This window comes from Piliocolobus tephrosceles, chromosome 15, assembly GCF_002776525.5.
Source record: "Piliocolobus tephrosceles isolate RC106 chromosome 15, ASM277652v3, whole genome shotgun sequence".
NCBI lineage: Eukaryota > Metazoa > Chordata > Mammalia > Primates > Cercopithecidae > Piliocolobus > Piliocolobus tephrosceles.
Window position 1 is genome coordinate 93,198,655 of NC_045448.1, and position 22,135 is coordinate 93,220,789.

The 22,135-nt window shown below is 35.1% G+C and overlaps 1 protein-coding gene across 3 annotated transcripts in view; it reads right to left on the reverse strand.

The window, feature by feature from the left end:
* Positions 1-22,135, reverse strand: part of ZC3H6 (zinc finger CCCH-type containing 6) — a 59,195-nt gene that overhangs the window by 18,746 nt on the left and 18,314 nt on the right. The window contains exons 1-5 of one of the 3 annotated variants that reach the window (XM_023189434.2): positions 21,504-21,996; positions 15,947-16,127; positions 12,581-12,703; positions 4,912-5,185; positions 3,170-3,303 (exon numbers count right to left, since the gene is read on the reverse strand). In XM_023189434.2, coding sequence (XP_023045202.1) covers positions 3,170-3,303; positions 4,912-5,185; positions 12,581-12,703; positions 15,947-16,127; positions 21,504-21,562 — 771 coding nt within the window. In that variant the 5' untranslated portion in view covers positions 21,563-21,996. Of the gene's footprint in view, positions 1-3,169; positions 3,304-4,911; positions 5,186-12,580; positions 12,704-13,091; positions 13,133-15,946; positions 16,128-21,503; positions 21,997-22,135 lie in introns of those variants that run through there. The other 2 variants (XM_023189436.1, XM_023189435.3) reach the window with 2 other exon arrangements.

The following is a 22,135-nucleotide window of genomic DNA, read 5'->3' on the forward strand; positions in this document are numbered from 1 at the left end:
ACTATTTACTCTTGTGATTTCTGTTTTCCCTTTTCTCTTAATTTGCTAAAAGATAGAGCATAAAGTTCAATCTACTGAAAACAAGAAATTGCCTCACAGCAAACATTGAGGCAATAGATGTCTACATTGAAATCTGATCCCCAGCACTCACAGCTGAAATCACATTGTACTATAAGAATTCTGAAAAAGGTACAACAATACCAAGTAAACAGATAATCCTAGAGAATCGTTTTTAAAATATAAATATACCTAATTTATCCCAGGAAAACACAATGAAATTGCTTATAATATACTCTGATAGACTCATTTAAAGTGTCTCAAATCTATATAAATTTGATTCACAAACATTTTTATGTTTAGATTCATTTAGAATAAGCAGATATAAATGACCAGCTCACATAGGCATTCTGTATGAAGAATCGTGGCTGTTATAAAATAAAACAAACAGCCAAAGGAACTGAATTATGCAAAAATCAATGAGCCAACCTGAAGACTACAACTCTGAAATTAAAAAGTAAACAAATTAGGTAATCTCACACACACACACACACATACACACCCTGAAAAATGCAACAAGTTGTACTTATGTTTCATTAATAACTTACTCTTTCTGTATATATTACTTTCAAATAATGTTTCATTGTTTTAACAGAGGATTGTGGTGGGGAAGTGTTTTGTTTTGTTTTTTAGTTTAGTTCCACTTAAATGAGTAGAAAGTATCTCGGTGTCCACAGCTATGGGAAACCTGACTATAGTCAAGGTACTACAGAAAATCTAAAGCAACTTTAACAAATACATTTTTAGGGCAAAATTAAGTGCCTAGAAGATATGGCGAGTTAGCAGACTGACAGAACTCAGGAATTGTGCCTTGCAACTCCTATATTCTTTGCATTACAAAACAGTACCGCAAATAAAAACCAATACAAGAAAGGAGAGAAAGAGGGAGAGATGGAGGGAGAAAAAAAAAACAAGCTACCTACTGTACTTGGTCATTTTAAAACTTATTTACTTTAGAAGATATATTGATACAAGAGACAAGAGCATAAAAAATATATATCAGGTAGAGGAAATGTAAGGATCTACCAGGAAAAAAATATTACAAAAAAATGTAGTAGGTACAGTAAACACTAACACAATTTAAGAGTATTATGACCAATAAAATGAAGAATCCTTTAAAATTCAGTGAAAGTTTGCTTCTTCTGTGACTACTCTTGATTTTTCAAAAAAAAATTATGATGAATCTGAAGGCACCCCTGAATTGATTTGGCTTTGGAGACTCATAATCTCTGAAAGGCCTAGGACAGAGACGGATCTATCTTGGCCACTCTGGTGTGGCCTGCATGTTCACGCTATTCTGGATGGGCCACCTGCAGACCATTCCTGAAAATGAACTGCTTCCTTGGGCTCTGGCACACTCCCAATTGTTTATGGAATCTTAAGAATTGTCTCTCATGATAGCCAATAAACTGACATGATTGATAATGCATTTTTATCTTGATATTTCTGTTACATGATTATCTTTCAGGTATAGCCCAGATCTATAGACATCTAAAATGTTGTGCTAGATGGAGCCCTTAGAGTTAACTTAATACTATACCCTCATTTTGCAGATTAAGCAAATTGAGGCAAAGAGACAGGTAAAACTTGCTCAAAGTCACACTTTCCTGGAAGCTAATTTTGTTTAAAGGTATAGGGTGTAAGAACTGGATATAGGAGCAGGCTTTCTTAGAAAGCATTTGTATTAGTTTGGGTTAGGGAAATCAGCACATTCTAAAGGTCTACTAGTGTCTAAGAAGATGACAGGTAGGTTTTTAGTCACCCCAAAATTCTAAAATAATAACTACAATAATTCCAAAACTGCTGTTCCATGGAACAGTGAGTGGCTCAGTGAATGTTAGTAGGTATGTAGGGGGAAAAAAATTGTTTGTAGTTGAGTAAACGATGGGTTGAACAAAATAAGCTTCTTTCTGCCTAAGCTGCTCAGAAGCTTTACTACATTAATGTCAACTGAGAATCTCTAAAAGCAGATGGCATGTGCTGTGTTTTGCAAATTTATTTGGGTCTGAACTTCTTTTTTTAGGTCACACCTGTTAACATCTCTCTAAACAGTATACTAAGGAGTGCATATTAAGCAATCTCTGCCCATTATCTTTAAACTGAGAGATCCGAAAACCAAGTATTTTCAAATTATAGTATATAGCTATCCCTCTCAGCTCTCACTCAAAGTTGCAGTTTTTTTTTTCTTGAGATGAAGTCTCGCTCTGTTGCCCAGGCTGGCGTGTAGTGGAGCCATCTCGGCTCACTGTAAGCTCGGCCCCTGGGTTCAAATGACTCTTCTGCCTCAGCCTCCCGAGTAGCTGGGACTACGGACGTGCACCACCACATCTGACAAATGTTTGTATTTTTGTAGAGACAGGGTTTCTCCATGTTGACCAGGCTGGTCTTGAACTCCTGACCTCAGGATCTGCCCGACTTGGCCTACCAAAGTGCTGGGATTACAGGTGTGAGCCACTGTGCCCGGCCAAAACTGCAGCTTTTAATGATCCACTATTGCCTCTATAATTCAATCAAATCTTACTAGAATAGCAGTAGAATACAGGAATTGGACCACTGTAATCCAGGGAGTCACTACAAGGTTAAAGTTCATGTTCAGAGTTCAACTCAATTTGACATATATTTACTGAATATCTACCACACGTAACATATAAGTTCACCTTTCCAACCATTTATATCCCCCTTTCTTCTCTTTCAATGCTTTCAACTCTAAAAAGGAAGTTAATTTACCACTGCCTCCCTTCTTGTCCCTGCTACATATTGAGCTATTAGCATTTTATTGCCAATTACATCTGGGGAAGATGATTCCTAGGAAAGAAAAGCACAAAAGAAGACTAACAGAGGATATATTTTTGCTTTTAAACTTATCAATTTTATTTTGAGGTTCCTTCAAACATAATAATTTTATTTCAAAGTCACCAACATTTGTACTTCTATACTAGTTTCACAACTAATTAACAACTATTTTTTGGAGGTTACTGATACTCATTTTATCTGAGCTGGTAATTTTTCATTTACTAGGAAAGTATCATTAAAATCACAATGCTTTCTTTGCCACCAAATAAATTAAAAGATGAAAAAGCTCCTCCCTTCCTTATATATAAATTCTTAGTACCTCTTGAAAGTCATCCGATACTGAAAAAACATTAGGCCCTTTATTGGTTCTTCCCCCACGTTCTTTTCGTTTGATTTTCTTCGGCAAGCCACGTCCACGGCCAACATTAAAACTTTTAACTCTCTGTTCAATACCTAGAAAAGTTAAAATGTACTTAAATTTAAGAGAAAAACAGCATACCTTTCAATTTATTAGTTTATAAGGAACAGCACATTTTAATAGTCTATAATAGTGCATTTTTTTCTCCTTCTAGATTCAATGAAAAAAATTAAATCTTTATATCTTATCTCCTTGGTACTGTTTCTTAAGGGATGTTAACAACATAGGAAGGCAAGGAACAAGGATACGCATGGCTAGAGAAGCAAAATCGAGTTTTATTATTTTTAATTTTCCTTAGCATAAGATCATGAACAAGCCTTTCTGTTTTTAAGAGAATCAAATATTATATTCCTATTTAAGGAAGACATTATAGGTATCAGTGGTTAATTAGCAGCAAATCAAATTTCCACTGATAATTTTGAGTAGATATATACACATGAAAAAATTATACTTTTTTTGTTTTTGAAAAACTTGGTATTTAAAAGTATATAAAAAGATACCCAAATTACAAAAATTGTTTTTATTTTTAGAGACAGGGTCTTATTCTGTCAGCCAGACTGGAGTAAAGTGGTGAGATCATAGCTCACTGTAACCTTGAAGTCCTGGGCTCAAGCAATCCTCCCACCGCAGCTTCCTGAGAAGCTGGGACTTTAGGTGTGAGCCCTTGGCCTGGCCAATACTCAGTTCTTTAAGAGGACAAACAGGTAGGAGCTTGAAAAGAAAAGCCCCAGGTGGGAAGGGATGAGCAAGACTTCTTTGCATTACCCTTATTCTCCAAGTGGGATGATCCCTGATACCACACCATCTAGACTACAGGAACAAACTTGCTCAGTACAACAGCCTATGTGTAGAAAAATTATTTTCCCTTTATTTCAGCTAAAGCCTACATTCACATTTTTCAAAGAAATTCTGCTAGGAAATCAAGAAAAAATAAAGTCATAGAAATAATCAAATTTACTCATAATGGATTCCTGTATGCAAAGATAATTAAAGGGTAGTTATATAGAGTGTGGTTCCTCACTACTTCATTTCAGTCTCATATTGCTCCACTTTTCCTGAAGCAGGTATTTTGACTAGCCAATAGTTAAGGCTGATTTGAGCCTTACATGACCCATAGTTTCTTCACTTATTGTCAACAGCTGGCAACTTGTCCTGTCTCTCCAGGGACTATGTAAGGCGATCAGTGCAGAAATGTCTTTAGATTTTGTTTTTATCTCCAATTTTAAAGGATGTTCATAGTTCATGCACATTTGTTTAGCAAAAATGACTGCTGTATTTTAAAGCCTAATAAAACAATAGCTTCCCAGCTTTTCTAAATTTAAAGCAATACATACAGCGAGAGAGACAACTGTATACTGACATCATATAGAAGCAAGGGGAAAAATATAAGAAAGTTGGATTGCATTTTTATGTATTTGTAAATCATTAGAATATCTTTCCAATTGAAATATTCATATATCATACAGATTGAAATATTTGCAGATTCTGTTCTAAAGTTCTACAAAATAAAAGAAAACGAATTTAGGTTCTACAAGAATAAGCTAATCTTGAGCGGGGATAAGAAGTTTCTAAGTTTTTACTCCACAGATGCCTGTTTTAATAAGGTTCTCACATTCTAAGACAGACTGTAATTTCAAACTTACCTTGCTGAACTCCTTTCATTCTCTGTTTTTTCCCTGATTCTTTAGAAAATGATGACCCTAAAGCAATATTTGAGGTTTCTTTAGCTTGCCTGTATTGTTTCAGCTGATTAGCAAAATCTTCCTCTGTTTCCTGACCGTAATTACCAAAGTTGTCATCACTGTAGTTACCGAAGTTGTCATCACTGTAGGTGCTGTACTCATCATATTCTTTACTTTTAAATTTTTTATGTTGACCCTTCTTTGATGTCATGTAGCTTCCTGATATATGTCCACGCTAAGTGAAAATGGACAATCATTATCAGGATTTTTCAATTATATATAGCAATTGACAGTAGCACAGAACATCCTTTTCCCCCCAGCAAGTTCGGAGAAAGGAGAAAAGATAGTTACTAGTTCTGACTCTTCATTAGTATTTATCTACGATACTACTTAACACTAAGTTCAAAAGCCTAAATGTTACCCTGAGATAATTAAGTATTGTAATCTTTATGCTTTAGCCTTTGTTTTCTATGTTCTATGTCTCAGTATCTTACACACAGGAAAAAGTAAAAATACACACCATCATACTATAAATTTTTCCTCCAAAAAATGAAAAAGCCTTTTTGAAAACAGGGAAAAGGCAGTTAAATAGCTTGGGGTGGGGGAATGTGGTAAAACATACTATTTCTCCTAACACTGGAAAATTCTCAAATTACATTATATTTAATAAAAAACTGTATGTGTGGAAAATTTTATAAAAAGAAAATGTCTGTATCAAGGGTCTAACAGAAAAAACAGAGCTTTCCCTAATAGTGAAAAACATCTAGTGAATAAGTTGCTCATTAGAAAGTTATTTATTTATTTTTACAAACTGTTTATTACAACAAATATTATTACTTTTATTGCTTCCTTACTAAAGCATGTGAAAACAAAGAATACACTTTAGTACTAGAAGTTTATTAAATGACAATATTCAGGTCTGTCTATTCACTGAAATATTTTTATTAGCTCTATTGTATCCTCTGTCAATATTTTATAATAAAGCGAGAAAAAATTGCACATAATTACAACTTAAAGATCTAGAAAAATCCAAACCAAAAAACTCATCTTTAGCTTAGTTCATTTTATTTAATTAATTATTTATTTTGAGACAGAGTCTCGCTCTGTTGCCCAGGCTGGAGTGCAACAGCACGATCTTGGCTCACTGCAACCTCTGCCTCCTGGGTTCAAGCAATTCTCCTGCCTCAGTCTCCCAAGTAGCTGGGACTACAGGCGCACGCCACCATGCCTGGCTAATTTTTGTATTTTTAATAGAGATGGGGTTTCACCACGTTGGCCAGGCTGGTCTCAAACTCCTGACCTCGTGATCTGCCCGCCTCAGCCTCCCAAAGTGCTGGGATTACAGGTGTGAACCACTGCACCCAGCCAGCTTAGTGCATTTTAAATGTGATATTAAAATACTACTCTGGCCAGGCACGGTGGCTCACGCCTGTAATCCCAGCACTTTGGGAGGCCGAGGCAGGCGGATCACCTGAAGTCAGGAGTTCAAAAAGAGCCTGGCCAACATGGTGAAATCCCGTCTCTACCAAAAAATACAAAAATGAGCTGAATGTGGTAGCATACACCTGTAGTCTCAGCTACTCGGGAGTCTGAGGTGGCAGAATTGCTTGAACCCAGGAGGTGAAAGGAGGTTACAGTGAGCCAAGATTGCACCACTGCACTCCAGCCTGGGCGACACAGTGAGACCCTGTCTCAAAATAAACAAATAAACAAACAAAATAAAATATTACTCTCGCAAAATACCAATACGAGACTATGTGTTTAATGAAACGCAATGAAGTATTAAATCTTTCTAATTATAAAATAGAGAAAAAATGCATAATCAAGAAAACCAACTCACTCATCAATTTTAAATTTTAAAAAATTGTATCATATTTTTGATTTGTTTTAAGTAGTACTTTTTAAAGTTTATAAACTCCATTCTCAGTCTAGCACTTCAGAAGTTCAGAAGGGAATTTATGATTGTAGCCAAAACACAGTGTTTCTGACATTTTTTAAAAGCCATTATGAAAACTAAGCAAAACAAAAAATAATTGCTTAGATTAAGTTGAAGATTAAATTAACTAGTTAAATGATGGTTACATTTCTTTTTATTAAAACTGTGACTATATTAATACTTGATATATTTCAACACTTTATGATTGAAGATTACTCTGTTAATAGATGAGTATAAATTTTTCTCTGGAGATTAGATACTTCTCACAGAAGTTTTAAATTCTTAATATTAATTCAATTCTCTGATTTGCATAGCTTTATCATAATAATCTCTGTGTTCCTACCTTAAGTAGAATTATCCCTAAATTTTCATTTACCTCCTCCCTAGTTTCCCAACTGTAAATATATATATATTTTTTATACTTTAAGTTCTAGGGTACATGTGCATAGCGTGCAGGTTTGTTATATATGTATACTTGTGCCATGATGGTGTGCTGCACCCATCAACTCGTCAGCACCCATCAATTCATCATTTATATCAGGTATAACTCCCAATGCAATCCCTCCCACCTACCCCCTCCCCATGATAGGCCCCGGTGTGTGATGTTCCCCTTCCCGAGTCCAAGTGATCTCATTGTTCAGTTCCCACCTATGAGTGAGAACATGCGGTGTTTGGTTTTCTGTTCTTGTGATAGTTTGCTAAGAATGATGGTTTCCAGCTGCATCCATGTCCCTACAAAGGATGCAAACTCATCCTTTTTTATGGCTGCATAGTATTCCATGGTGTACATGTGCCACATTTTCTTAATCCAGTCTGTCACAGATGGACATTTGGGTTGATTCCAAGTCTTTGCTATTGTGAATAGTGCCGCAATAAACATACGTGTGCATGTGTCTTTATAGCAGCATGATTTATAATCCTTTGGGTATATACCCAGTAGTGGGATGGCTGGGTCATATGGTACCTCTAGTTCTAGATCCTTGAGGAATTGCCATACTGTTTTCCATAATGGTTGAACTAGTTTACAATCCCACCAACAGTGTAAAAGTGTTCCTATTTCTCCACATCCTCTCCAACACCTGTTGTTTCCTGACTTTTTAATGATTGCCATTCTAACTGGTGTGAGATGGTATCTCATTGTGGTACCTGACTTCAAACTATACTACAAGGCTACAGTAACCAAAACAGCATGGTACTGGTACCAAAACAGAGATATAGACCAATGGAACAGAACAGAGTCCTCAGAAATAATACCACACATCTACAGCCATCTGATCTTTGACAAATATTCTTAATAGTCCCCTAAGAATGCACATTCCATTCCATGGCTCCTTCTCCTTCTGTGGTTAAAGACTTCTAGTGTCGACTGCTAAGGTCCTTCACATTCGCATTCACACCATGTGGTATGAGCTTCCCAGGAAGCATGAAATGAAAAAAGGGTTACAGAGCAGCCCCACTTTTCTAGAGCAGTTCATACATTCATCATTGGGATGAACAAAATGCACTCATAGGCAAGGGTCTAGCAAGTATTTTTTCAAGTCCAACCAAGAGAAGATAAATGAAAAAAGACAATAAATCCCACAAAAATAGATACCTTTTCTAATCACTCTGCCAACTGATTATTAGGCTATACAAACTGCTAGAATGTCTCTAGGGATAGATTTGGTTTCCGTAAAACAAAAATGGGCCCCACAGCAATCACTGGAAACAAATAAAGGAAAAGGAGGCCCTGAAGAAAGATGAGAAAAAAGGAAGCCATATTAAGTTCTCTAATTTAACTGCTAGGTGTTGACGTATATTCTAATTTTGCCCCGTAATTTTAGAAGTTATATAGCAGATACTTGTTATCTAACAAAAATGGATTTTTAGATATAGTTAGGATATAATCTTAATTCTCAGTGAGTCAACTCCAAAATATATATATGGAAGAAATGGTATTCAACTTTCTCTTCTTGTATATAGCAGATTGGGTAATTTAGACTAGTTGTCTCTCTTAAAAAAAGTAGAAAAGATAGAAAAATATTTTTTAGTTTCAAGTTTGCTACCAAAATGCTCATATTGTCGTGTCTTTTTCTTGAAAATAGCAGACTTCAGATATAAATTTCTATATCTGAAGTCTGTATTTTTTTTTTTTTTTGAGACAGAGTCTCACTTTGTTGCCCAGACTGGAATGCAGTGGCATGATCTTGGCTCACTGCAACCTCTGCTTCTCGAGTTCAAGCGATTCTTTTGCCTCAGCTTCCCCATCCTCAATTATAAAGTGATTGCAAAATGTGAATCAGAGACTGCAGCCCAGCCTTCAGCAGGAATCTGAGTGGCTCAGAAGTCTCAAATCCTGAAACTGGAATAAAGTTTGTAAGGGTCACCAGAAATCTGGCAGAAGTAAGTAAAAATTCTTTCTGAAGGAAAAGAACATCACCCGAGGCCTCAAGTTATTTCTACAAAATGCTTAGCACAGAATAGACAAAACTGAAAACAAAAATAGGCTTATGAAGAGGTGGGATCACATGAAAGAGAACCAGCAAAAAATAACAGGCAATAGAAATACAGACTCAGGCCGCGCACGGTGGCTCACGCCTATAATCCCAGTACTTTGGGAGGCAGAGGTGGCCAGATCACTTGAGGTCAGGAGTTCGAGACCAACCTGGCCAACATGGTGAAACCCCGTCTCCACTAAAACTACAAAATTTAGCTGGGTGTGGTGGCATATGCCTGTAGTCCCAGCTACTTGGGAAGCTGAGGCAAAAGAATCGCTTGAACTCGAGAAGTAGAGGTTGCAGTGAGCCAAGATCATGCCACTGCATTCGTCTGGGCAACAAAGTGAGACTCTGTCTCAAAAAAAAATACAGACTTCAGATATAGATATTTATATCTGAAGTCTGCTATTTTCAAGAAAAAGACACGACAATATGAGCATTTTGGTAGCAAACTTGAAACTATAAAAATGACTTAGAAGATTTTAAAAGAATCAAATTTCTATATATGAAAAATACTTAATAGATGGGTTTAAAGGCAAATTACACTCTAGCCTGGGTGGCAGAGCAAGACCCTGTCTCTAATAAACAAATAAATAAATAAATAAAGGCAAATTAGATCTCTCTGAAGGGAAGAGAAGACTAAAGAAGAAAGATTAGGTAAAGCGTATGTGGTAAAATGTTAACTGGGGAATCTGGATGAAAGATATACAGGAGTTCTCTGCACCATTCTTGCAACTTTTTTGTAAGCCTGAAATTATGACAAAATGAAAAGTTATAAAACATGAGGATAAAATAAACACAATGGCCCAATAAATAAAAGCTGAGAGAATTTACTGATAGCAAAACCTGCGCAATAAGATATGCTAAACAAAGGCTAAACGATGTAGCACATCTGGCTAAAAGAAAATGGTATCATATTAAAACTCAGATCTACAAAAAAGTGAAAAACACTGGAAATGAAATGTAGATAAATATAAAAGACCATCCCTTTTCTTAATTTCTTTAACTGATTTTTTGAAGCAAAAATAATAGCAGGATATCTATAGAGATATATAATAGTCTATTTAATATTAACAATACATATTTATTAACAATAAATAACTGCATAATGTTTAAAAAATGTGAGATACCTCAAACAACTGCACTATTGTTTATACATACAAATTGATCTTGCCTCCCACAGTGGCCACATAGAAGGCTATGTACTTATTGTAATAATGCTGCCACTATTTTAAATATTTGGAACTTCCTATTTGGGGATACTTTCAGTGATAACTTATGAATCCAGAACCTGTCTCATTACTTGATATTTTCAAATGTCTTCTTACCTGAAATAATAATGCCCATCCTGAGCATCTTTTCATTCATTGTAAGAGTCTCCAAATGACTTCTGAATATTTCTAAAGAATAAATCTAACTATATATCGGTGTTGCTGAATTAAAAGTTTTGTCATTTGTGGTAAAAATATTTTTTAATGAGTAGTTATAAAACGTTCTGAGAAATAGCAACAACCACTGACTCTAAAATCACTGGACATATTGACCTTACAAACATTTTGATATTTACCTAACTAGATAAAATTATTAACTAATATATAATTCTTTTCAAATTTTGAGAAGATATTTTAATAAAACTTCATTTATTTAATGGTCACTTAGCAATCTCAACTATAAAGGCGGCAACAGTGAATCAGACAATAGAAATAACTAACAAAAATAGTCTTTCAGTTTCTAAACTCACAAGAGATTAGGAACACCAAATTAGGAGAAAGAATAGTGCTGCTCTAGACCAGAACAGTGACAGACTGGCCAAAACGAGAACTCAGAAACTCTGGGGCTTTTCAGGTAAGTGCACACTGATCTGAATACTTCCTAGTGACTCTGAGAGCATCATTACTTGCCTAGCACAAAATACTGTATATCTGGAGATAGGGCCTTTAAAGAGGTGACTAAATCAGAATGAGGCTGTTAAAGTGGGCTCTAATCCAGTTTGACTGGTGTTCCTACAGTAAGAGGAAATTTGGACAAAGAGAGACACCAGGGGTTCCTGTGCACAGAGGCATGACCATGTAAGGACAAAGCAGTGAGAAGGAGGCCAGCGACAAACCAAGGAGAGAAGCCTAGCACAGATCCTTCCCTTACAGCCCTCAAAAGAAATCAACCCTGCTGGCACCTTGCTCTGGGGCTTCTAGACTCCAGACTGTGAGAAAACACATTTCTACTGCTTAAGCCACCCAGTCTGTAAAATTTTATGTTAGCTCTAGCAAACTAATACATTATGTATTCTTTATGTTCAAAGATTTCAAATTTATAGCCTATGTCTGCTAAAATACCAGAAAGAATAAAATTCAAAGTTTAATTTTTCTCTTAAAAGGGCAATACTCAAAAACCACAATGAGATGCCACTTCATACCATTTTCTGTTTCCAAAAGAAAACAAAGAAAAAAAAAAAAACATATGTTGGCAAGGATGTAGAGAAATTGAAACCCTCAGGCATTCTGTAAATAATGTAAATGTATTTTTATACTTACATTATTGTAATATAAACAATATGTAAATATTGTAAATAATGTAAAATAGTGCAGCCACTGTGGAAAACAGCTTCGTGGTTCCTCAGACAGTTGGACATAGAATCACCATATGATCTAGCAATTCTACACCTAAATATATACCCCAATAAACCGAAAGAAGTCTTAAAAAGATTTTTATATACCCATGTTCATAAGCAGCATGATTCACAATAGCAAAAGGTAGAAGCTTTTTTTGATGAACACCCACATGTCCATCAAGAGATGAATGGATAAACAAAATGTGATATATACATACAGTGGAATATTATTCAGCCTTAAAAAGGAAAGAAATTCTGACACATGCTACAGCTTGGGTGAACTTTTAAAATATTATGGTAAGTGAAATAAGCCAGATACAAAAGGACAAATACTGTATGATTCCACTTATATGAAATACCTAGAATAGGCGAATCCATAGAAACAGAAAATAGAATAGTGGTTTTCAGGGGCTGGGGGCAGGGGAAAACAAGGTGTTATTGCTTAATGGGTGCTGAGTTTCTGTTTGGAATGATCAAGAATTTTTAGAAATGGGTAAGTGGTGATGACTGAACAACACTGTGAATATACTTAATACCACTGAATTGCAGGGTTAAAATTGTACATTTTATGCTATCTATGTTCTATCACAAAAAAAAAAATGGCAATACCTGAGTAAATGGAATGTCATAATCCCTGTAGAAACCAGTTCTTTTTTTATGGGAACTTTCTGTATGTTCAACATCTGAATCAAGGCTGTAGTCCGAACTATCATCACTAGATGGGGAATTATGCTGAAGAGAGGGGAAAGACAAATATGTTACATTTGCAAAAGAAAGAAAATTTTACTAGTAATTAGATAAGCTTGTTTCAGCCAAAGGTACCAACCAGTAGATTATATTATTCCAGGAGACTCTGAAGTACTACTGAAAAATTCTTGCTCCAAAGGCCACCACTATTCCAACTTCGCTGAGGTTTTCTGAGAAGAAAGTATATCTTCCTCTCTGCTCAGAGACTTTATGACATTTTCCTCATTATCCCTTTGACCTAAACAGAAATACTCCGCCCCTGTGCTCTAAAATGATCTACATTTAAGCTAAACCTAAAGAAAGTAAAATTGGCTCCTAAATCACCAAAAAGGGTAATAGAACATGAGTAGAATATGTATTAATTTGTTTTTACCTAAAATGGCTTTGGAGTTCTTATTCTATTGCATGAGTACCCTAAAATTAAAAGATACCAAAACATTACAAATTACAAAAATAAAATAAATCTGTCCCACAAAATTGAACAAAAGTGAAATGAAAAGCGTAAGTAATTGATAATGATTATTGATGTCAAGTATAATGATAATTGATATCAAGAGTAATGGTTTTCAAGTATTAATATAATTTCAAAAAAAAAAATGGGACCAAATCTTCTCCATCTGGTCAAAATGATTACCCTCCCGAGTTGAGCATTCTCTTTAAAGAGTTCTTACATTTCTTAGCAATGAAGACACTGGCTCTGTGTATTATTATCCTTGCAGTCCCAGCATCTAGATCTAGTACAAACTCAGTAAAAATTTGCTGCAATGATTGAACTCTGATGCTCTTATAAGGGCAGGCTCTGTTTTTCTCTAACCCATCCTGAAATGTTATTTTAGGAAAGACAAATTGCTTTCCTTCATCTTGTTCCTAAATGGTCTGGAGTTTGGTTTTTATGATTTTATTGCTTTTGTCTTTGCTAATTTGATAGGTGATATGAAGAAATATTTTTTAATTATGCTGTCAAACGCTTCAACTTTAAGTATCTAATCATTCTTGGCTAGGATTTAAAATAAACAGTATATATTTAAAAGCCAAGTTTGCTCAGTCACCATGAGAGCTGCCATGGAGCTGCCGCTCCAGCTCTAAGGAAAACTTTTCACCTGAAAAATACTAATAGAATTATACTCTGAAGAGATTTGGTCCTTGTGTTTCTTGGTAGGGTAAATTACAAACTCCAAAAAGTCTCAGACTTTTTGACTCTCTGGAATTAATTTCATTATGTAGTACTTTTCCAGAAAATTTTCCATTTCATCTTGGTTTTAATATTTATTTTCATAAAATTATATACATAAATTTCTTATGATTTTAATTTCCTTTTTGATAGTTATTTCACCCTCAGCATATATACATTTATTTTTCTTTTCCTTTTTATTATTGATTAGTTTGGTCAATGATAAATATGTTGTTGATCTTTTTAAAAAAACTATTGGCTTTCATTCTAATGCATTCACTTGTGCTCATAACTTTATTAAGTACTTCCTTTTTGTTTTGTTATTATTCTATGCTGTTTGATCATAGCTTATATTTTCTTAATTTTTTGTCATTTTTAAGTATTAGGTTAAATTTTTCATATGCTTTGTGGGCATGCTTTCTTTTCTGGAAGATTTACTCTCCATTATTCCCTTTTACCTTACAATAACAACTATGAAATGTGACCATAGTCCTATCTTGCTTCTCATGTGAAAAAAACGGATGGAATGGGCCAAGAAAGCTTTCCTAGCTTCATAGCTCTAGGGTTATCTCTTCTGCTGTTAGCATGAAGTATTCAAAAATATGGCTATTTTCTGAGCTATGCCTCTTCTGCTTCCTTCCCCCACTTGTTATCTCTTTCTTTCCTTGGCCCTATATGCCTGTTTCTCAATGTAGATTCTACTTCCAGCAGTTACCTCCTCAGTGTGGGACTGTAGTAAAAAGGGATTTGGTTGATTCGTATTAGGGGTTCATCAGGTCCAGATCTTTTCAGCACCATCCAATTTCTGTGGTCACCTTACATTCATGCATGAACTGGTGATGATAGTATAGCCCCTCCCAGTTTCTGTTGCTGTTTTCAGGCCCATCAGGTTTCCATGCTGGGCATGGACCATTTGAGGTGAATATCTGTTGGCAACTTGGTTTCTGGAAGTCCCTTTATTTTCCCTCTGCTTCATTTGTACTGATGCTGTTGCGACACTGGTCTTGTTGCTGTCTACGGTTTGGCTCCAGTCATTTGTATTTTTTAGGTTTATTAGAGATAACTCGTTTCTTCCTTCTTTCGTAGATGTTGTCAATGGGTTTTGGTTGTGTTATCCTAATTGATGCGATTTTAATGGAGAAAATTCAGGGAGTTTCAAAACCTGCTCCTCCATTGCTGCCAACTTGTCCATGATTTCTCAGTCAGCATAGGTTCCCCTTCTTCCCTACCCCAAATACACATAATTCTCCATCCAGTACCCTGCTGTTTTTCTGATAGCATCTGTTTTTCACTTGTGTGTTGCCTCTCTCCTTCCCCTTGCAATGTAATCTCTTTAAGAGCCAACTATTTCACTCACTACTATAACCCTCAGCACACAGCATAAAGATTTCCATACTAAGCACTCGATCATACATATAAATGAATATACGTGAATAAATAGATGGACAATGCGAATGCGCTAATCTGTATCTGTAGAGAATGAAACTCTCTTTCCTTAACCTTCCAATATCCATGTATACAATTTTCCATCAATTAAAATATTATTTATTTCAATCTGTATTAAAATTTAACTGAAGCCCAGCGTGGTGGCTCACACCTATAAACCTAGCAATTTGGGAGGCCATGATCAGCAGATCACTTGAGCCTAGGAGTTTGAGCCCAGCCTGGGTAACATAGCAAAAACCCTCTCTCTACTAAAAAAAAAAAAAAAAAATTAGCCAGATGTGGTGGCATGCACCTGTAGTTCCAGCTACTCAGGAGGCTGAGTGGGGGATCACTGAAGCCTGGGAGGTTGAGGCTGCAGTGAGCCAAAATTGTGCCACTGCACTCAAGCCTGGGCAACAGACCCTGTGCCAACAACAAAAAAATATTTAACTTAATTACTTTTTAAATCTTTAAGATAATTCATATAATCTTTGTTTAGAAAGTTTAATCACATACATGAAAATATCTAATCCATATGTTTTATAATAAAATCATGACTTCTGCTTTCTAATTTTCAATATTTTATATTTCATAAAAATTTATCAAAGAATAAAAAGTAGATTCTAACTAACCTTATGTTTCTCACGTTTTCTCCTTTTGGACTTTTTCTTCTCTCTCTCTTTCTTATGTTTTTTTCTTGATTTTCTGTAGGCTTTCTCACTTTTCTGCTTTTCATTCTCTTTTGCTTCTTTTTCTTGTATTTCTTCAAATCCTGCATCGTCTATTTCACCATCTTCTAATTCGCCATCTTCTCTACAGAAGGAAAATTTTAATTTTCAAATATCAATTCTAAAACAAATCTTACAGAAAGATTTTCAAAAGAAAAAAAGCATATGCTAAGAATTTATGTTATATTCATTTAGACAAGTGCTTGAAAAATTTTTCTATAAAGGCCCACATAGTAAATATTTTACATTTGCAGGCTGTATATGGTTTCTGTTGCAAATTCTTCTTCATTTAACATTCCTTTAAAAATGTAAGAACCATTCTCAGCAGCCGAAGTTTGCAAACCTCTTAGATTAAAATCACTGATTCTCACAAAATGAATGCATGAATAAATACAGTGCTATCCCAAAGTACTGCGACAGTTACCGTCTACTAAACTTTCTTCAAAAAAAGGAATTAAACTAAAATGCTATAAGAAACACTCGACTTACAAGAAGGTATTTTTAACTTAGTAGCTCATAGACAGCTATAGTTTTAAACTAAAAGCAACCTAAGAACCAAGAATGGGCTGCCCTTGGGGAAAGAGGATCTAGGATCCGGTTGGTGCAGCTTATGGCTTGTCACTATGCGTACAGTCCTTAAATTATTATTTTATTTTTATTTCTAAAAAATAATTATTTAAATAGATAATACAGGCATGTGGCTTAAAGGCAAACCTCAAAAGGCACAAAAGGATTTGTCTCATTTTAAGTTAAAAAATACTGTATCACTATCAAATAATTAAACATTTCTTCATTTGAATATAACTTTTTTCTTTATTACATGTTCCCTTTCCTGTGCTTATGTATTTTCAGAAATTTTAGTAGGTGTACATGGCACAATTTGTATTTTGTACTTAAATATTATACATTTCATGTCTGTATATTTATTTGATCAAGTTCTTTTATATCACAAATAATTCACAGAGCTGGGCATTTGACTGCTTACCGATAACTCAGCAATAAGCATTTTTAAGTGTGAAGTTATTCTTTGGTTGAACTTTATTCTTGATATGGGGCTTACTTAAGAGTCAGATATATGGTCTACAGAAATTACCATGCTCAGGAATGTTGACATGTATCGCCAATAATGCTTTGCACAAGGGCTGCACCAATTTAGATCTTTGGCAGTGAATCAGTGGATTAGTTTTACTACAACTTTACTAATGGTGGTGGTAGAATTTCAGTTGCTTTTTTTTTGCCAGCTTAATAGGTCTAAAATTTTACTTTCTTTGATGACTAGTGAAGTTGAATTTTCCCTGCCTGTTATATTGCATACTTTGCCTGTTTGTGTCACTGTCCTTCTTTTGGATTGGGGTCATACCATTTTTTTAAGCTTATCTGTATAAAATTTTATTCAAAACTAGTACTGTTGGTCATATTTAATACGAATGATTTTCCTAATTTGAAAAAAAAAAGTTTTTAAAAAGCTTTTTTTTGAGACAGGGTCTCACTCTGCCACCCAGACTGAAGTGCAGTGGCACAATCTCAGCTCACTGCAATCTCCGCCTCCCAGGTTCAAGCGATTCTCGTGCCTCAGTCTCCCCAGTGCTGGGATTACAGGCACACGCCATCACGCCCGACTAATTTTTGTATTTTTATAGAGATGGGGGTTTCACCATGTTGGCCAGGCTGGTCTCAAACTCCTGACCTCAAGTGATCTGCCTGCCTTGGCCTTCCAAAATGCTGGGATTACAGGCACGAGCCACCATGCCCAGCCAGTCTATATTAATTCTTACCAACAAAGGAAACACTAAGTAAACAAACAAAAAAAAAACAAAATTTCATACAGATAACAAAACTCAAGCCACAAAACAATTCCTCAACGTGAATCTGTAAAAAAGATTCATAATAAAACTATAAATCTAATTTCTTTCCAAATACTAGTATCTTTGCTATTATGGAGGCTGAATCCTAGAAACAAGCTGACTTTTACATTGATTACGACATTTTTGAAGATGGAAACCAAAATATTCATTAACAGTATTTTCAAATGCAAATAAACCAATCGACACACATGGAAAGATGAATACATAAAACAATTTTAACATTTAATCATACTTCCAAAACACTATAGTTTGAAAAAATGCAAACTACTACAAACAGCACATGCAGAAAGGCAAATGTCTATGTATATATGGCAGCAAATGAAAAACTACTAAACTATGGTGTGTGCATTTTAAAGGTAATTTAGAATTACCAGGTATGTGTAATTTCTAAAACACAAAACTGAAAATGTCACTCTCCTGCCATAAATCTTCAATGATATGATATGATATCTCAAATCTGCTTCAAAATAATCCACTACGGATAGTGGACATGGTCTTAATAAGATTGGCCATGTGTTGGTAAACTGCTGAAACTGTGGGATGTGTATATGAGGATTCATTCTATTCTTTATACATTTAAGGGGTTCTGTAATAAAAAGATAATATTCAATGGTTCCCTCTGCTTACTCAGCTACCTTCAGTTTCTCAAGTCTACAAGCCTTAAAAAGTGCCTAAAATCTCTCAATGCCCAGCTCACGTCACCAGCCTCACCACAACTCCTTCACCTGGCTAATTCCAATTCAATATTTCGGATGCAGTTTAGATGTCATTTCCTATAAGATGTCTCCCATTACTACCCAGGTTTAGGTGAGATGCTTCATTCTAAGTACTCCTCTGCTAGCTCTCATTTCTCTTATCATTGCACTCCATACACTATGTCAAATGACTCGTTTGTTCATTGGTGAAAGCATGGCACCTTGCTATTTACTGAATGACTGAATGAATGTATAATAACCATAACTCTTGCATCATAGAACAGGTATATGATACTATCCTGAAGTGGCTGTAAAGTCACTGGAATTTTCCCCAGCTTCTATTATAAAATCAAAGAGATACATATTCACTTAGACTTGAAAATTGCTTATGAGGCAGTCTTGACATTCTGGCTATTTCAATTAAAATGTTTTGAACTTTTATAACTATAAAACCTTATAATTCAAGAAAATGAGTGCACATATTCACCAAAAGACAAGTATAAGAATGTTTTTGGCAGCTCTAGTCTTAATAGTAAAAAATTATAAACAACAAATCTCTATCAACAGGCAAACATATATAAATTATACTTTGTTTATATCATAGAATACTAAAAAGAAAAAAATTAACAACTGCTACAAAAAATATAGAGGAATCTTATAGACATAATGAGGAGCAAAATAAGCCAGACACGAGACAGTACTGTATGATTTCATTTAGATGCGCTTCGAAAACAGACAAACCAATATATAACAGAAGTCAGAATAGTGATTACCTCTTGCAGGACTGCAAGTGACATAAAAAGGGGTATTAAGGAAACTTCTGAGGTATTGAAATATTCTGTATATTGATCTGTGTAGTGATTACCATATATACACTATACATATTTGTAAAAACTCATCAAGTTACACATTTAAGTACTGTGTACTTTGCTATCTCTATTTATACAATAAAATTTAAAACACAAATGACAAAAAGATCTGTAAGTGTTTATCCTTTCTTTTACTGCCTCTCTCCTTCAACGTGAGCTCCTTAAAGCATAAAAAAATTACACCTGGAAATCACTGCTTCATATTTAGCATTTTAACTAGAGCTATTTAAACACAAAGTACACATGCTAAAAATGCCCATAAATTCATGTCCTACTTTACATACATTATTTAAATGTGAAATATGGGCCATTTATATTTGTTATGAGACATAAAACATTGCAAGCTTTTAAAATTTTTTCTTTATTTTCCCTTACCCTACTTATCATTTCAGCATTCACACAATAGCAGACTTAAACTTGTACATTTTTGTATGGCTACAAAAAATGCGAGAGAAAGAGGAAATAGAGAACAACGATTCACACTATGAACTGCTTCCAAACCCTTTGAAAGTCAGTTTTAGACACATGTGGAAAGCATGTGTGGTATAATGGAAAGAGAAGGAGATTTCATGGGAGGAAAGCTGGATTCTTACTCCAGCTCTATCACCAAAATAAAAAAAAGCTTCTTAATTGAGCACCTAGTAATGTATCAGATACTAACCTAGTGATCTTGAGAAACACCTAGAAGAGGTAACAGAATTAAGACTGCTTATAATTCTCCAGATTTTGAACTACCTTAATACTACAAGAGCTGTTTTGTTTACTAAACACAAGATTTTTAAAAAATGTAATACATCAAATAGATAAGTTCCTAAGTCAATTAATTATATATAGGTGATGTTTTATTAATATAAACATAATAGAGAGATTATGTCCTTTTTAAAAAAGGAGCATATTCATGTTCTTGTACCAATGACTGGTAAGTAACTGTCCAGTTAATAAACAAAATTAGTTTTAATGGATTTTATCTCTTAGGCAAATCTATATAGATAAAAAGTAGATTAGTAGTTGCCAGGTAGATTAAAGGGAAAAACAGGGAGTGACTGCCAGTGGGTAAAGGGTCACTTTGTGGAGTGGTGAAAACGTTCTAAAATTAAATAGTGGTAATGACTGTACTACTCTGAATATACTAAAAACCAGTGAACTGTACACTTTAAAAGTGAAATGTATCTCAATAAAGCTGTTATTTTTAAAAACAGTTAAAAATATTTTTTCTCTAGATTTAAATCTCTAGATTGGAGACACCTGGGGAAAATCATAATACACTATGATATCAAAATTCAAGACTCTGAAAATGGTTAGTACCCTTGTCATTCATGATGTTCTTATTTTAAGGTAATTATTCATTAAATCTTTACAAACTGATGTGCCTTAATAGAGGATTCTACTTTTTTCTATTCTGATATTGATGGCTATTAAAATAAATTAACCTGAACTATTCAGTCTTACCTCCACAGGTAGTTTCTGCTTTTTCTTTATGCTTGCCTAAAGGCTCCTGTTACAAGCTACAGATCAGAAACTGAGTCTTCTGGAAGAAACACAAAAGCCTCTATAAAAGACTATACAAGTATTCCTGATAGATGACAGTACAAAGACATTACTCATGAATGCAAACTTCTTGGGATAATGCGATAATCACAAAAAAAGACAATCTTCAGAATGTACCAAGTGACTGTGTCGGAATCTCTAGGATTTCTTTCCAGTCCTGGAGCAAGCGACTTAATAGAATTAGACTGCTTACCCTAAGACCAACAGAACAAAATTTCCTAGATGTTTGAAATGATTACTTATAACATTTTTCTGTTTATGCTTTTGTACGAATTCACAGTCGTTTCTTCCTTACTATAGATGATAGGGTAGGATAACTGCTCTGTACTGCTGCCCTGGAAAACTTGCATGCCTCCACACAGGCCACTTAGGTAAGCCCAACGATAGGCTGACCTAAGCCTTGGCAGAATGCCCTGTGTTCCTTCAGAATATGGAAAGATAGGCAGTCTCGTGAGGTGCTGCTACAAGGCTATTTCTTACCTACCTCCATATTTGTGGGAGCCTGCTGGGAGGCAGTTTCTCATCCACCTTCCCTGGTTCCATGAGGTCTGAGATTCACCACCTTGCCCACTCCTTAGGATGTAGCTGTAGGCTAAAAAATTGCTTAGCTACAGGATGGAAACTGTTCCTCAGCAACAGAGTGCCCACCACTCATGTTACCTATCATTTGGCCCCGTTTGGTTTCAGTGTTATCCTGTGGATGAGCAGCTGACACCATGCTGATCATGCATTTGTCTATGTAATTAATAAACTGTCTGACTCTGTCAGCATGCTTGATAGATAACTGGATTGAGTCTAGGCTTTGCCCATGCCTACTGTGATCTTTTCCCTCAACATAAATAGCACATGTATAGTTCTCTTGATTAACTGTTAAACTAACTCCCTACCTTACCCCTACCAAACTAGATATTTCTCCTCAAGGAAAATACTGTCTGCTCACACTGGGGCCATGGAAGATCCACTTGACATGAGTTTTTGTGATTTTCTGTTTATCTCAAAACTTGGCCTTGGGCATTTGTATCTTGGATGGCTTTCCGTATCTCCATTTTCTCTTTATAGTTTCATAAACAGTTCCTCTTGAAAAATTATTAGTAAAATCTGACGAGTATCAATAGT